The following is a 15,862-nucleotide window of genomic DNA, read 5'->3' as shown; positions in this document are numbered from 1 at the left end:
AAAACAATAAAGAAACTCAAGGAAGTGGTTAATATAAAGGTCACAAAGTTGGAAGGAAGGAGGCGGCTGCTCACTCTGTAATAATTCACTGAGTTCAGTTGCATGCTTGTTTATTTATCAGTCCCTGAAATCTCAGAGTCTGAGAAGCCCTGAATTAGAGCAGGTGCAAAAGCCAAAGCAAGCAGCACTTGAACTGAATGCACTTGATCTACCCAGGGCTGCTGGAGAGGCAGTTGACTCAAGCGTCCTTGAAATACTGAGCTACTAAACACGCCTGTTCTCCTAAATCACACATCCTTCCAAAAAGGATTTGCAGATTATAAAACAAAACACAGTAGAAAGTGAGGCATTCACAGCAGAATCAGCTGTGAGAAGGAGCAGAGAGAGAGATGGTCCCAAGAGAGCCTCGATTTCTAAAACATGACTGACACTCACCTTCTCAGCAACGTCTCCTGGAAAGGGTGTTGCTCCTGCACTCCTTCGGCTGACTGAGGCTGCCAGCACCCTCCACTAAAGCACATAACTAAGCACATAACACCCACCACACAGAGCCATGACCGACTGGTCAGTTGTACAAGTTCTGTAGGTACAAGACCACATATAGAAAGGGTCATTTAGCTCTAACTGCCATGAGCACTGGCTCCAGTAAGCAGCACTAAAAGCTGGAAGAAGATAAAGGAGAAGCACTGCTAGGTTACCTAAAAGAGACTCCTCCCCTTATTCCCTGAGACATAAGGCCCCGCCATGGGGTGAGTCGGTTGTGTGTTGTCTGCGATTTTCAGGCCACACACTGCACTCGAGACACACCGTTGCCACGCCTCAGCCGGGCAGTTGTGCTCTGACCACAGGTTTCCATGTCTCACGTCCCAGGAGGGCCCAAAGCAGCAGGACTCGTCTTCACAGGTGGAAGTGTGCACTAAGAATGCCACACCCAGGTGACACGGCTCTGGTGACGTGGTGCCGGCAGCATGTGGTCTTTCCTTCAGTCCACATCTACCGAGCACCGGCAAAGTTCACCGCCAAGGAGCCCACAAATCTGCTCCCCTCCCCGTCTCAGACTTGACTCTGGCACTAGACTTCCCTGAGCGTCACAATCTGGCTGGCTCCTTCACATCTGCACGCCTTTGCTCACGCTGTTCTTGCTACCTGCGACACCCACTCCCTCTGACAATCCCCTACCGCCCTAAGCACAGCTCGTTATGGTCACTACCTTCCCTGGTGTCATACTCCCCCACAGCAGCACTTGCCTCTGAGTTCCTTGAGGACCAGGGGTCTGGGTCTCAGTCAGGAGCCAGGGCTTGATACAGCAGGGCAGTAACAACCACCAAGATTCATCTAGCGCTTACTGCACACCTGACCCTGTTCCAGACGTATGCGTAGTCAGGTCGCAATCACAAGCACCCTTTGATGCAGGTACTACTAGCATTCCCATCTTAAGATGTGAGTAAATGGAGGTTCAGGAATTCAGTAGCTTGCTCTGGGTCACATTAGCAGTGCAAGGTTTAACGGAAGGACTTTTGGGCCCATAGTCTGTCATCTTAACCACCGCCAATGAATTCATTTATTCCACAGATAGTTACTGGGGAAGTAGCCAGTTGCTACTTTGTGAATGGATTTTGTCCTTCCCTCATAAATCCAAGATTTAGAATCAGCGAATAATTAGTACAACGGTTGCAGGTGTTAGGAAGGAAAATAAAGTAGAATAAGGGGATAAAAGTGACTGATGGGACTTGTTAGTGTTTTAGAGTGGTCAGGGTGGGTCTCTCTGAGGACATCTGAGCAGAGACCGGAATCAAGCAAAGTAGTAGCTGTCGGTGGAAAAGCCACAAGCTTGGAGTGAGACAGTTCTCCATGCAAACTACTTATCGGATGTGTAGCCTTGGGCAAGTGACTAAACTTCTCGGTCATTCAATTTCCTCACCTATAAACCAGTGATAATCTACATTTGCGTTGCAGAGGTATGAGGAAAAGGGAGAAGTGTGTGTGTAAAGGACCTGGCTTAAGGTCATCTCTGGCCTAGGCCCACAACAGACATACATGCAGCGAGTTCTATGCTGCCCTTCTTGCCCAGCCAGGAATCTCCCTTCGCCCTCACCACCTACCTCCCCAGCTTCCAAAAACCTGCAGACTCCCGTGGCCCACTCACGCTCCCTGCTGGCAGGATATGGCACTGCAGCTGTCCTCAAAGCCTCCCACTCCTTTCGCCTCTTCAAAAAGCCTTACCTGGGCACTCACCGCCAGCCAGTCACCAGGGATGGAGATGAGTGAGAGACCCTCTGCGGACCCTCCAGGGGCTCAGAGCCTAGGGAGTGGGCCCCACATGAAAGCAACAACCCAGAGAGGAGGTACGAGCATCTAAGCAACTACAGGAGCACAGTGACAGAATGATTAAATGTGCCCACGGAGGATTAGGGAAGGCTTCATAGTGGGTGACTCCTAAAGTGACCTTGAACAATGAACAGGAAGTAGGCACCAGGGGAGGCATTCCATCCAGGCAGGGAGAACATACAGGCAAAATCAGGGAAGCATAAAAGAGAACATTAATTGGTTTGAGGTTCTCTATCTGACCAAGCCACACTTCTGGAACTTCCTGCAAAAGTAGCTTGGTTGAAGAATAAAACTGAAGCAAGCTGGTTCCCAGACCCTCATAAAGCTCTACTATATACCATCTTGGGAAAAACAAATGCTTCTCTCAAGAAATTTTTTTTATCCTGAAGGAAGATAGCATCTCATGTACCCTATGTTCCCACACCTGGTCTTCCTTACCCTTCAAGAAATACCCCATCTTGTCTGTCAACTGACAACCTTTGCAACCTTGGCCAGGTCCCTTCCCCTCTGTGCCTCAGCCTCCTCTTCTGTGGAGTGGGAAAATAACACTTATGTGCATCCTTCTCAAAGCGCCATTTGAGTCATGAACTATGAAAGCTCCTGGTGCTGCAGCAGGAAGGACCCAGGAGACACCAGGCCCTGGGGGGAGGGGCACCCTGGGCAGTTGAGGAAGGAGCCAAGGCAATGCTACAGCTTCTCACACTCACATGGACCAAACGGCACCCCTGCCACCCACTGCTCACAAACCCCCATAAAAGTCAGGGATCCATGCAGTTTTGTTTCAGGTGTTTTATTAAGTGGGCCATACTGTAGCTGGTTTCTAGGTTGCAAAACAACATAAATTTAACAATAATAACATAGCCAGTTAGACTGTGACAAGCTTCTTCCTTCCTTAAAAAAAAAGAAAAAAGAAAAGAAAAAGATTTAAAACACACAATGGAGGGTTAAATAAATAAGAGGAAAAAAAAAAGAAAACCTGTTAAAACATGCTTATGTTTACTTCTGTGCAGCTGTGTGCCAAGAGGAAATGTGATCTTCTGCACGATGGTGCATCCTGGCATGTCTCCGTTCCAAATAATACTGACAGAAAAAGAAAAGATGTGGGACTGACTCATCGGTGCTTGCAGAGGCACTACTAAAAATCCCTTTGATTGGAGCTTGGGGCTTCCTGCTCAGCACACCTGTGTGTGGCCCGTGAAAGCCAAATATCCAGAACAATGTTAATATAGAAAACATTAGTTTAAAAACAACGTGGGATGGCCTCATGCCCAGGCGGGGGTGAGGCAGCAGAACTGCCCGCCCCTGCGCGCCGCAGGCTCAGTCCGGGGAGGCCGCAGGCTCCCAGCACGCGGCCGTGGCGAGGGAGGGCGCCAGCTTCAAAATAAGCGGCACCAACCTCGTCTCCCTCTCCCTAGCACTCTTTCACATGAAAGTGTGTAAAAAGCAAATCAGCAAATAAACTCTAAAATAGATTATTTATTCCAAAAATCCTCTACTTTTCTTTTTACAGTGAATGTACATCTCTCTGTCTCCTGCACAACTTGCTTAAATCCCTTGGGAAGAAGGGTCGGAGCTGCAGGGCGAGTCTCTCGGTCCTGCTGTTGGCTGGTGCCGGGAGGTCAGATGTCGATGCCCTTGACGAGGGACGTCTCCAGCGTGATGTTGAATTCCTGCAGTGTCTGCAGCACGCGGATCAAGGAATTGACAAGCGTGTGGTCTTTGATCAGCGCCACATCCTCATACATGTGTGCGGTGATGGGGCAGTCAGCCAGCAGGGCAATCCAGTGGTGCAGGAGGTGATCTCTGGCAGGGAAGGGTCAGTCCGGATGCATCGGAAGGGAAGGGGAAGGGAGACAATTAGTACAAGGTCAAGGGGGGACTTGCTCCATCACTTCTTGAACAAAGTCTGCGGCTGGAGAAGTGGACAGCTTCCCCCAGCCCCCTCTCCCTCCCATCATGGTGCTTGGCAAAGACACCTTACATGGCTTTAAACGGCTCCTACCAGGGACTACTCAGCCCCAGGGACACCAACCCAACCTGACCCAAAGTGACCCAGTTACCTGCCACCAGGTCCACACCTCCTCCCCTGCCTCCTCCTGCCTCCCTAGACAAGCCCACCACCAAGCAGACACCAGGTCCAGTCAGCACCACCTCTTCCGTCTCAACAGCCAGTCTGTCCCAGAGCAGAGATTAAGTAGCTTGTCCAAGTTCAGATGGCTAGTAAGTGGCTGATCTGAGAATATGAACCTAGTCAATCTGGTTCCAGAGTCTGTTTTTAACTACTCTGCCAACTTCCTCCCTTCCTTGGCCCAAATGAACTACTGCTTTAAGTTTATTTGGCCTTCACACTCTCACCTGACCCACGGGACAGCCCCTAACAATCTTGCCCACTCTGATGTATATCATCCATGGTATCAAATTCCTATCATTTCAGTCCCCTGATTAAACAACTCTGTCCTAATATGGAAGGATTCTCTGCCCCAGCTCCCCGAGGCCCCTATCCTCCTTTCAACTGTTGCCTACGACTGCCCTTCCTTCTGTTATTTCCTAACCCCACATCCTTTGCTTCCTTTGGGACTTCTCTGCTAGTTCTGTCTGCTTCAAACTCCATCCCCACTTCTATCCTTCCATTAAGGCTCACCTCAAATACCACCTCCTCCCTTCTCTGATCGTTCTCCTCTACAGTTTCAGCATAATTTATGAATGCATGCTTCCTTTTGGTACTCTCACAACCTTCTGCTTTATACTGTATGTATGTATGTATGTTTTTTTTTTTTTTTTAAGGATTTTATTTATTTATTTGACAGAGAGAGACACAGCAAGAGAGGGAACACAAGCAGGGGGAGCGGGAGAGGGAGAAGCAGGCTTCATGCGGAGCAGGGAGCCTGATGTGGGGCTCGATCCCAGGACCCGGGAATCATGACCTGAGCTGAAGGCAGACGCTTAACGACTGAGCCACCCAGGCGCCCCTGCTTTATACTGTATTTAACCAGGACAAGTAAACTTTTAAATGGTAGGGACCATGTTTTATTCGGCTCATTCCCCCTGCCTTCCATAATGCCTGGCGCATTCGAATGGTTGTTGAAGGAATGACTTGATAAGACTCTGCTTCAAATTTCACCAGTGGAATGGTTTTATTCCTTCCCATCAAAATGGGCCCCCACACACTCTCATCCCCACCCCTCCATATCCCCACACATATGCTTCGTACATGGAAATTAAGGGCCTCCAAGGCCTCACCTGCCCAGGGGCATCTGGTCATTAGCCACTCCCACCCCCTGCCCCATGCTAGGCCCCAGCACCACCTCCAAGGCTGGGTGCTGTGCACTCCGGGCCATGAGGCTGCAGTACCTGGCTCCCAAGCACACCAGCATCTGAAACTTGCCGTCCTTGCCTATGTTCCGGGGAGTATTATTGATTGCAGTGACAAATCGGCAGAAGTTCCGGGCCCTTGTATGCCAGTTTTCCTCAGGGACAAGTTCATTCTGCTCCAAAGTCTCATAATAGGTTTGTGCTTTTTCTGTGAAGAGTAGAAAAGCTTGCCAGTGACAAAGGCTCTCAAAACCAACTATCCCTAACTGTCCTGCACGCCACTAGCCATGGGTCTCTCCATGTTGATGCAGGTAACTTAATGTAACAGGAATGTTCTGACATCACTGGTCACGTTTCAAAATATAAGGTCCCTATTCTCATGTTTTAAATTTCTGTATGTGGTCCTTGATATAAAGATGGTCCTTTCCCTAGTCTGAAGATTAAAAAAAGAAGAAGAAAGAAAAACACTCTTGAGGTAAAAGGTTCTTCAACGAAAATTCTCTAAGTGGGTATATCACAGGGCTTGGACTCCAAATACTATCAACTGGCCTTTTGGATCTACAAGGAAAAAGTGTGAGGACTTGTTTCTAAGCCATCAAGAAAAGCCAGAGCAAATAAAAACAGATCTAATTTGAGAGTCAGCTGGTTTGGCTTCTGGACCTCAGACCCCAGTGGTCAGCACCCACATCGTGCTGGTGAGTCCCCATGTCCCTGCATGCTTTTCCCACCCTCACACCCTGGCTCAACTCACCCAGGAAATCCCAAATGAAGACATTTTTGAAGAGCCGGGGGGATTTAAATCCATGCTGGAAAGCCTGTTCCAGGGCCGAGACAAGGCCACATTCTCCACAGAGCAACAGCGTCAGACTGCCTCGCTATGTAAAAAAATAAGAGAACGCCAGGCTGGCCTCAGCCAAGCTGCCTTCCCGCCACTGCTTCCCCAAACCCACAGTCCACAGCTGGGGGGCAGCAAGAGCCTGGCTGGGACCTTGTCTATCTCCCCAGCACCTGGCACGTGAGTGGCACAGAGCAGCTCCCAGGGCACAGCTGCACAAGAGAGGATGGATCTGGGTCCCCCCAAGAGGGACAAAGCCAGAGTGACCATTGCTCAGGGAGACCCAGTCAAATCCAGAAGACGACAGGAATATACACTGTTCATTAGAGGCCCTGGGACTCTGCTGGGTCATTAGTGTGTAAGGAAAACAGGGTAACCCAAGGCAGAGGCCCCTGAGGAAGGAATCTGCTCAATGTCAAACTGAAGCACACACTCTAGACTCTGGGTTGTCCACACTACATGGGCCTAGAAAAAGATTATTCTCTCTTACTCGATATAAAGCACGGGGTTGGAGGGCAGGAAGGCTCACCTCTTTCTCGGGCTTATGGAAGTGCTTCACGATGCCATTGACTGCCTCCCCAATGGACTCCTGGATCTGCCCGGTGTTCAGCTCTGATAAAAATCAAGCAAACAACCCTAACCAATCTCAGAAGCTAACAATGCTTAGCTGACTGACCACAAGACTGAGGACACAGGAAGGGCTCATGGGAGAGGCAGGATAGCCTGGACCCAAGGAAGAGTGGCTCTTGCCCATCCAACTTTGTTGAGGTAGCCTTTGCTAAAATCTTGGAGGAAAAGCAAAAGCTAATACCTCAGAGTTCCATCTCTAAGAGAGTCTGGTAAAGTTTATTTTCCATTTTACCCTGGAACTTCTGGCAACCAAAAGAGGGCCAAGACTTGGCTGTGAGGCCCAGGAAAAAGGACGGAGAAGGCCAGAAGGCTGACCCCTCTCCTCTCTAGAATCATATATAAATAGTACAGAGGACACAGGCCAGGCTGCATGAGCCCTCCCCTTTCCTTCCAGGCGTCTAAGGAGTGTGCCACCCACCCCACCCCACCCCGACACACACACACACACACACACACACACACACACATTCATGAGAGGAGGGTGACAAATGCCTGAGGCTGCTTTCTTGGCAGAAGTGGTTCCTGAGGCAGCTGCACAGGCTGGGGTCTGGACTCCCACATCAGGGTTCCCAGACATCTGCCCACATTCCCCACCTAGGTGGCATGAGGGCCCAGCCCCTCCTCCCACTTACTGGGCTTGTTGTTGGGTGAGATGGTAACGAGCCTCCGGATGACGCTGGGGGACTGCTGCAGGGGCGGGGTCCGGCACGGCCTCTCATCCACCTCAGGCTGGGACGTGAGCAATTCCCCAACCAGGACCCGCTCCAGGCTCCCATCATCTATGCCCTTCCCCAACCACCGACCACATGGGAACCTAAAGGTCAAGCAATGGCTTGTCAGAGCTGCCAGCCCCTCCAGTGTCCTTCCCCTTGCTGCTCAGCAAAAGCCATCAAAAAGCCAATCCCTGGAGACAGGCTCTGAAACCAGGCTGGGGATCCCTCAAGGCCCTGCTCATCCATCCCACTGTGCATCATCGGGGAAGCCACCTGAATGATGGGTGGCCTGGAACCTGTGCACAGCAACATCATACGTCTTAGCTTGGAAAACCCTCCTTCTATTTCTTTTCAGGTGCATGAGGCAGAGCCAAATAGTCTACCACGACCGAAAAGGTCTCCCTGAGAACTCCACATACCCAGGCATCAAACCCAAACCCTGGTATACCTTGCCCCACTATCTTAGGGCATAGCTGAGGGAACACTTACTTGTAGGTATGTCCTGTGATCTCATTCCTGACCATCACATACTCCACCAGCCATTTGGCATACAGCCCAGAGTTATCATGGCCTATCTGTACTGTAGTGAGCTTTCCCAAGTTCTGGCACTGTGAAAGAACAGCCAAATAAAGAAGGCGGGTAGGTCAAGAAAATAAGAGAACAGAGAGGCACTACTCAGAGGCACAGATCTGACTGGCTGCCTGAAACCTGGCCCCTTAGCATCCCCATAGGGAAGAGCTCATGGCTCTACCTACCACCAAGGCTGGTGATACAGCACTCTCATGATGGGAAATGATTGAGAAAGAAGATGCTACTATCTGAAGGAAGAATAGGGCCTACAAGCAGAAGGGTCTGGAAGTGGGACAGCAGTCTGAGATTCAGAGGTCTCTGTGAACACTCGGGCTCAGCAATTGAAAGAACTCTTGGGGATTTCTCACATGCCATGGACAGGGAGTTATGCAAGTCCAGATGGGTAAGTGCCTTCGAGTCAGAGACCGCTTAGACAGGGTAGGCTCCCCCGTTCTTGGGTCAACCCTTGGCTCCAGCCTCTGATCATCTCAGGACAGGTCAAGTGTGCTAATACATTAATACTATAAGAGTAAGACCACCATAAAACCCTGCAGAAAGCTCCCACAAGCAGCCGTTGCAAACTCAGATCCCAAAAGAGCCTGGGGTTGTGATACCTGGATAACACATACCTCAAAGGTCATCTCTAACACATTCCTGGGAATCTGCAGGATCTGTGTCTCACCCAGTTCTCCCGAAATGCAGATCCATGGGTTGGCGGTGAACATGGAGCCCCCCAGCTTCTTGCTCGGTACAATCAGGATATGGTATGGGATCACTGTTTGGGAGAAGCCACAAAGGCATTAAGGGGCATAAGGAATCCCTCCCATACCTGAAAGGGCCCTGACCTGCCTGCCCAGGTGTGCTGGCATGCTTGCAGCCCCTGCTGTACCAGCCCCAACAGAGCCAGGAGCAGCAGGTCCCAGGACCTAGTCTCTGGCTGGCTTAGAATATTAGCCAATCCTACCCTCAGTCTCTCTCCTCTCAGGGTTACCACCCAACCATCAAAGATCCAAGCCCATCTGCAGGCTCAGAGGCTAAGTGAATCTGTTCCTTAAATAATATCACCAACTCCATGTTGTACTGAATTGCTTTTCAGAGCACTTTTTAATCTATCATCTTGTGAACTCTAATAACAATCTCCAGAGAGGTCCTATAACGCCTTTTCTAAGGCACTGAAAGGGAAATAGTTTCCCCCGAGTCTCTTAAGTTCCAGTCCAGTACTGCTTTTCCTGCAGCCTACAGCACTCATCCCAGAGAGGGAGGATGGGTGTCATATAGAAGCAAGAGTCCATGCTGCTGAGGCTGCTGAGTCACCCGTCAAACAGCTAACCATGGGGCAAATTCAGAGACTAACCCCTAAGGAAAAGAGCATCCTGGTACCAAAGAAAGATGAGGCTCCAAAAGCCTTCCTTAGACCATACTGAACCCTCCTTCCTCATGCTGCAAATAGGGAGACAGGCCCACAGCAACAGTCAACTCTGCTCCCAGAAACCTAATGAGTTAGGGCAGAGCAGAGCTGGACCCAAATCTCCCACCACAACCCGGAGTTCTGTTACTTCAGGAAGAGTCTTTTTTCCCTGTGCGCTGGTTTGAAACCTTCTAGGATGCCGAATCACTCTCTGAGCCCAAAACAAAAGGGAGATTTCTTTACAGGTGTGCAAAGAGGGCAGTGAACTTCACCATGCCACCCACCTCCACTCCACCTTCATCGCCTTAGGCCCCCAGGGCGGTGCCTAGGACAACAGTGACAACATGATGGCCAAAAAGACTGAGCTCCCCCGTTCAGAACAAGAGTAAGAAGCTTCAGAGAAAAAACAACCTCCACAGAGGGCAAATGTACCTCTCTCCTACAGAAGCAAAAGGCAAATAGAAAGTACAAGTGACAATCTTCTTTCTTTAAAAAAAGGGACAGTGAGCTAGCCTTAGGCAGGCTCATGAAGACTGGCACTGAGAAGGCTAGTGGGGAGCACAGGGCTACTCACGGATAGTTGTGAAGACATTGGTGAAGCAAAAGTAATCGACGGCATTGAAAGAGAGGAGGTGATAGAGGAACTGCTCCTTCTCGTCGTCACAGCGCAGGAAGGCATAGCGCTTGTACAACTTTCTGTCGGAGAGGAGGCAATACATCAGTCCCCCGGCCGAAAGGAGGGGAAAGAGGCTAGAATTACTCGGTTCTGGAAGGAGACAGCTAAGGGAAGAATAAGACGTCAAGCTTCAAGTTCTTTATAGAGTCACCTAAAAAAGGAACAAAGCCAGCTACTCCATCTAAATGAGGGCTAGAGGGAAAGTGGCTGAAACTACAGCAGAAACAACAAAGCCAAACTCCACCTGTGTCCAAGCATTGATGTTACTACAATGCAGTGTCAGAAGTCACGGGATCCCCTTTCCTAAACTGGGGGCTGGAAGTGTCACCCCTCAGGGATGGCACAGTTCCTCTCAGGCTTCTAGCTGGGGCATCACCCCAGTGTGCGGTGTGGCAATAATAATGGCAGGAGGTCTGTGAACCCCAATCATTACCAGGGCCAGCCTCAGACCCTCAGCAGACCTAAGACCCATGAGTCAAAACACCGCTCTGAATGTGAATGTAAGCCCAGGACAGCTTGAGTCAATAAAGGGAACGATCCAGGTCACAGACAAGGAAGAGCTACGTACATCATGTCCTTCCTCTCTTTTCAAACTTTCTCCCGTCCCCATCCCCACCCCCACTTACTCATCAAAGGCCAGCTCCTTTTCCTGACACTGTAGACCCTCTCCAACAGCAATGACACCTTCCCCAAATAGAGGGGGCACCAAGAGCCAAGTGCACAGGCCTTCAGCACAGAGAAAAAAGAAGGTAACTGTCCTGGTTGCCAAGATTGCAATCACTGAGATGGATTCAGTAAATCTCTGAAGTTTTACCTATAAGGTACACCCAAGAGATTAATTCACCATCCAGGGCCTACGATGTGCAGGTGCTAGAGAGGGAACACCTATCCTCAAATACAGTCCAGGTGAATAAATCAAGTAAAGGCCATGGTATAAGACTGCCCATAATGAGTTGCACATGAAAGGCTCTCTGTGGGAATTTAAAGAGCCATAAGCCTCAATGATCCTAGATGAGGAGAGGCCTAAAGAACAGCACGAATTTAGACAGATCTTGCAGAAGAAAGAGGACAGGGTATGGAAACCAGTTTGGCTGGAGTTGAATGCTGAGGGAGATGACCAGTTAGCAATGAGGCTGAAAGGCTGGGCTACAGTCAAATGAAGGAAGGCCCTAAATAGTCAGCCTAAAGAGTTTGCAACTTGCCCTACAAGTAATGGGTTTCTGCAATTTACCCTAGAAGTAAAGGGAAAGCCACAGCGGCTTCAGAAAATTTAAATTTAGTGCATCTGAGGAGTGAAAGATTGAAACTAAGGCAGTGGCACTAGATAAGAAGACAGGTGGAGGCAAAGGCAAAGGACCTGAAATGTGCATGTGGAAGCTAAAGCAAAGCAAGGAGTCACACTGGACCCCAAATTTCAAACTAGGGAGGGAGGAAAGGGGTGCTCAGGGAGAAGAGTGGCGACATTAACAAAACATTGGAGAGAAAGGTAGTTACGGTGAAGAATTCTGTGAAGCTTGCGCTTTTGTTCTGTCTGAACGAAAGGTAAGATACCTGAATGGAAATAAATGCAGGACTGGAGCTCAGGAGAAAGTCAAAGCTACAGCGTCAGATGCGCAAGTCACACGATGGGTAACAGAAGTCATGACAATGGGTGAGATCCCTAAGTGAGAGAGAAGCGTGAAAAGAACATGTGTGCATGCAGAGAACCGAGGACTGGAAAGGGTAGGGGGAGAAAGAGATCAGGATGGAATAAGGCCACGGCAGCCATGCAAAGTGAGTTTCGAGGTAGAGGGGCTACTGCACAGTAATAGTCACTGCAGGGAAGTCAAGGGGAAACAGTGTGAGCTCAGTATATAGGAGCTACCTTTTCCCCTAGACCCTACAGCCCCCTTAACCTGCCTCAACCTAACCCCCTTCTCCAAGCTGCAAACAGTTTTGGAAGTCCCAGAGACTCAGGAACATTCTACCGAGATGTACTCTCCAAGGCTGTCCGCCTCCTCCTGTCTGTGCAGCTATGCACACATTTTATGTGCCCAACTGAGTATCTACTAGGTGCTAGGCAACATGCTCATTCATGCCCTCAGTGAAAGCAAATTATAATAAAAAGCAAGCAACTAGATAATAATAATACAGCCCATCAGTGGTGAGGCAGGTTTGAATAAATACTGTGACAAATGCTATGGGTGCCCAGGTGAAGAATGAACCCAGTCTCTGAGATGTCTAGACAACCTCTAGTGAAAAAAACTTCTGACTAGGCCCTGAAAGGACTAAAGACATACCAAGAAGGGTGAGAAGTATGATGTGGCTGGAGCTTTAAGCAGACTGAAGAGAAAGATAAGAGAGAGCAGAATGAAGGAATAAATAGGTTTTGATGAAGGGCCCCTTTTTTCTCCCTTATACCCCATCTAAAATGCAATCTGTGGCAGCAAAACCCATTTTCCACTCACTGGAGTAGCACTGGGGCCAGACTATAAGGTGGAAAATTTCTAGTACTGAGTAAATTCTGAGCTTATCTCCTTTAAACGGGGCTACAGTTTAAAGAAACCAAAATTAGCCTCCTGACCAAGGTCTGTACCCTGTTTGCTGTGGCCTGGGCCTTTAGGCTCATACACACCCTAGACCTAGCCACTGTTCTGGACTTCACAAAGTGCTTGTGCTTGACCCTCTTTCAGATGCCTCCCTATCCTCCTGCTGGTGACACCCACACTGGCCAGCAGGAAACACTCCTGCCTATCCTGCTACAATGCCAATTTTTTTTTCTTAACCACACACAACTGTGCCCTAGAATCTGGTGTGCATACACTTCCCTTCCAAAGGCTTACACATTCACTTGTTCTCTTTTAGTTGTTCTCCCCGTCTCCAAATTTTATCCCTAAGCCCTTTTGTCTCAAATCAAATTTAAGTGCTTTAAAAATTGCTGTTTCACAACCTCTCAAAATGACCTAACTTATCAAGGTTTTAAACCTAGTTCTTGCTATGTTTTACATGCACAGTAAACAATCTAAATCATTATATTTTCACTTTGAATAAAAACAGATACTGCAGGTTTAATCAACTGGCTACACAAAATTTCCCCAAGAACCAGTCCCCTGCTTTATCATCCTTGGGGAAGTCAGATAATAAAGTACACCATGAAAAGATGCCTAAGGAAATGCTAAACAAAAATGTCCAAGAGGCTTGCCAGTGAAGAAAGAGCCAAACACAGGAAAAGTGGAGAGGTGGTGGCCCGAGAGGTAGAGAAGGGGGACAGTCCTCCTTCCCACTCCTCCTCTGGTAGCTAGGGTACAAAAAGAATACAAAGAATATTAAATCTAGAGAAGGGAACTGTAGGTTTAATGGCCCCTGGGAATGTGAGAACTATGGAATCTCTCCTCTTCCTCTTTCTAGGTGGAAAGTGTGGAGGGAGGGGGCCCATGAGAGCCATCAGAAAGCCTTTTTAAGCTCTAGGGAAACTCAGGAAGGGTCCAGAGAGGAAGAGGAAAGATTGTTGTTTTGGGCTGGCCCTGGCCTCAGAAAAGAACAAAAGAGATAAGGGGATATCTTAGAAGTTTCCTTTTCACTCCCTAGTCCTTTCTTCCCCAGGACAGGAAAGAGACCAAGAAAATGCCCTGTGCCTAAGAGGTATACAAGTCTCCTGAGTGCAGTAAGGAGAGGGGAGCCCTAAAACTCTGAGGTACCCAATAAGGACCCCATCCTTCTCACTACCTCTTTAAGAAAGCTATTTGGGGACATGCAAATGGAGAAGGTAGGAAGAACAAACATAGCAGAATTTTTCTTCTATAGTTAAAGAGGGAGAAGAGGAAATGCTACAAAATCTTCATATGCAATTTGAGTTTAGCTGAACACAGCAGAAATCAAATAGTGAATATTCTCCCTCCTCACACAGGGGTTTCCAAACCCTCCCCACCATTCCTGGGAGCCTGGTTCTACTCCAGGTGGAATGGCCTTACTTGGTGAGCTCATGGTCTGAGAGAAGCTGCTTCAGGTGTCTGGAAAGTAACTTTTTTTCCATGGATAGTCGCACCCATGCTCTGGCCTTCCCCACATCAGTCTTGATTTCCCCAATGTTCTGGATGTGCCTGAAGGGAGAATGGGAAAAAGGAGGTGGGGAGTGGGGTAGAAGCGGAACTCACTACCAATACCTCCCCCTGTAAAGCCAAGCAGGCCTGGTGAGACAATCCTATCCCATCCTGGTGACAAACCACCTCTCTTGTTCTCTAAATCCTGGGCTTCCGTGTGGCTTTGCAGAAAGGCTCACCACAATTTGCAGGGGGCAGGGAGTGGGGGCGGTGACAATACAGCTCTCAAAAAAACCAGGCAAACCCTGGAGCCTGTGATACTCCAGTATAATTCTCCAAAAATGTGAGGAAACTCAACTGCTCATACAGCTCTACAACTGCATCATGAAGCACAAGACCAATGACGAGGTCTTCCTGGTTAATGGAGATGCTGTAGAAGCCTACGTCACTGAGACCCTGCTATTTAAAGTAGACACCTAAGGAGCAACTGAAAACAGGCTTTTAGTGGCTTAGTATATATGAACCCAGACTGACCTCATATCCTGAATGAGGGAGATTCTCAGGGGAGACATTACCGAGCTGGCATCAGACTTCCTCCGTTCTGAATCAAGAAGTATTCCTAGAACAAAAAACCTGGTCATGTCCCAAGAGAGATCTGACTATCCAACGAGCTGACTCTTCGTACAGGAAATAGTTGGTTATTTTGGTAACAGTGTTTCATGAATATTTATTAACTACTTAGTAGGTATCAGATGCTATACTTTTATACATATTATCTCATTTAATCCTCTAACAACTAGATAGCCAAGGAAGGTATCACAGAGAAGGAAACTGAAATTCAGAGTAGGTAAATGCTTTGCCCTAGTTACCAAGTGGCAAAGTCAGGACTGGAGGAAAAACAAATTTTCTGGCTCCTGATCCAGCATGTTGTCATCATGCATCCACAGAAGCAGTATTTCCATTTGGAGCTACGACTCAGGTCCTGTTCTTGCCTCAAACTGGGCTACAAAAGAGCCAAGGGAATGTGTAAAGAACATGTCCCAGAATGCTTAGGATCCCTAGATACAACACAAGCATACCGCATTTTGTTGCACTTTCACTTTATTGTGCTTCACAGATACTGGTTTTTTTTTTTTTTTTACAAATTGAAGGTCTATGGCAACTCTGTCAAGCAGGTCTACTGGCATCATTTTTCTAACAGCATTTGCTCACTTCATGTCTTTGTGTCACATTTTGGTAATTCTCACAAAATTTCAAAATTTTCATTATTATTATTATATTTGGCTTTTTTTAGAAGATTTATTTGTTTGAGAGAGAGACAGAAAGCGCGCATGTGAGCATGCCAAGAAGTACAGGAAGGAGGGGGGCTGT

At 48.4% G+C, this 15,862-nt stretch overlaps 1 protein-coding gene across 4 annotated transcripts in view; it reads right to left on the bottom strand.

The window, feature by feature from the left end:
• Window positions 1-3,102: 3,102 nt before the first annotated feature.
• Window positions 3,103-15,862, bottom strand: part of DENND5A (DENN domain containing 5A) — a 103,040-nt gene continuing 90,280 nt past the window's right edge. For 2 of the 4 annotated variants that reach the window (XM_036068899.2, XM_036068907.2), the window contains 10 exons: window positions 15,026-15,110; window positions 14,423-14,551; window positions 10,371-10,492; window positions 9,018-9,163; window positions 8,308-8,426; window positions 7,738-7,919; window positions 7,005-7,087; window positions 6,392-6,515; window positions 5,680-5,848; window positions 3,103-4,131 (listed from right to left, as the gene is read on the bottom strand). In XM_036068899.2, coding sequence (XP_035924792.1) covers window positions 3,948-4,131; window positions 5,680-5,848; window positions 6,392-6,515; window positions 7,005-7,087; window positions 7,738-7,919; window positions 8,308-8,426; window positions 9,018-9,163; window positions 10,371-10,492; window positions 14,423-14,551; window positions 15,026-15,110 — 1,343 coding nt within the window. In that variant the 3' untranslated portion in view covers window positions 3,103-3,947. Of the gene's footprint in view, window positions 4,132-5,679; window positions 5,849-6,391; window positions 6,516-7,004; window positions 7,088-7,737; window positions 7,920-8,307; window positions 8,427-9,017; window positions 9,164-10,370; window positions 10,493-14,422; window positions 14,552-15,025; window positions 15,111-15,359; window positions 15,495-15,862 lie in introns of those variants that run through there. The other 2 variants (XM_078058416.1, XM_078058415.1) reach the window with 2 other exon arrangements.

Source organism: Halichoerus grypus, chromosome 11 (genome assembly GCF_964656455.1).
Source record: "Halichoerus grypus chromosome 11, mHalGry1.hap1.1, whole genome shotgun sequence".
NCBI lineage: Eukaryota > Metazoa > Chordata > Mammalia > Carnivora > Phocidae > Halichoerus > Halichoerus grypus.
Note: the sequence above shows the minus strand (reverse complement) of the source record. Positions and strands in the feature narration are given on the sequence as shown.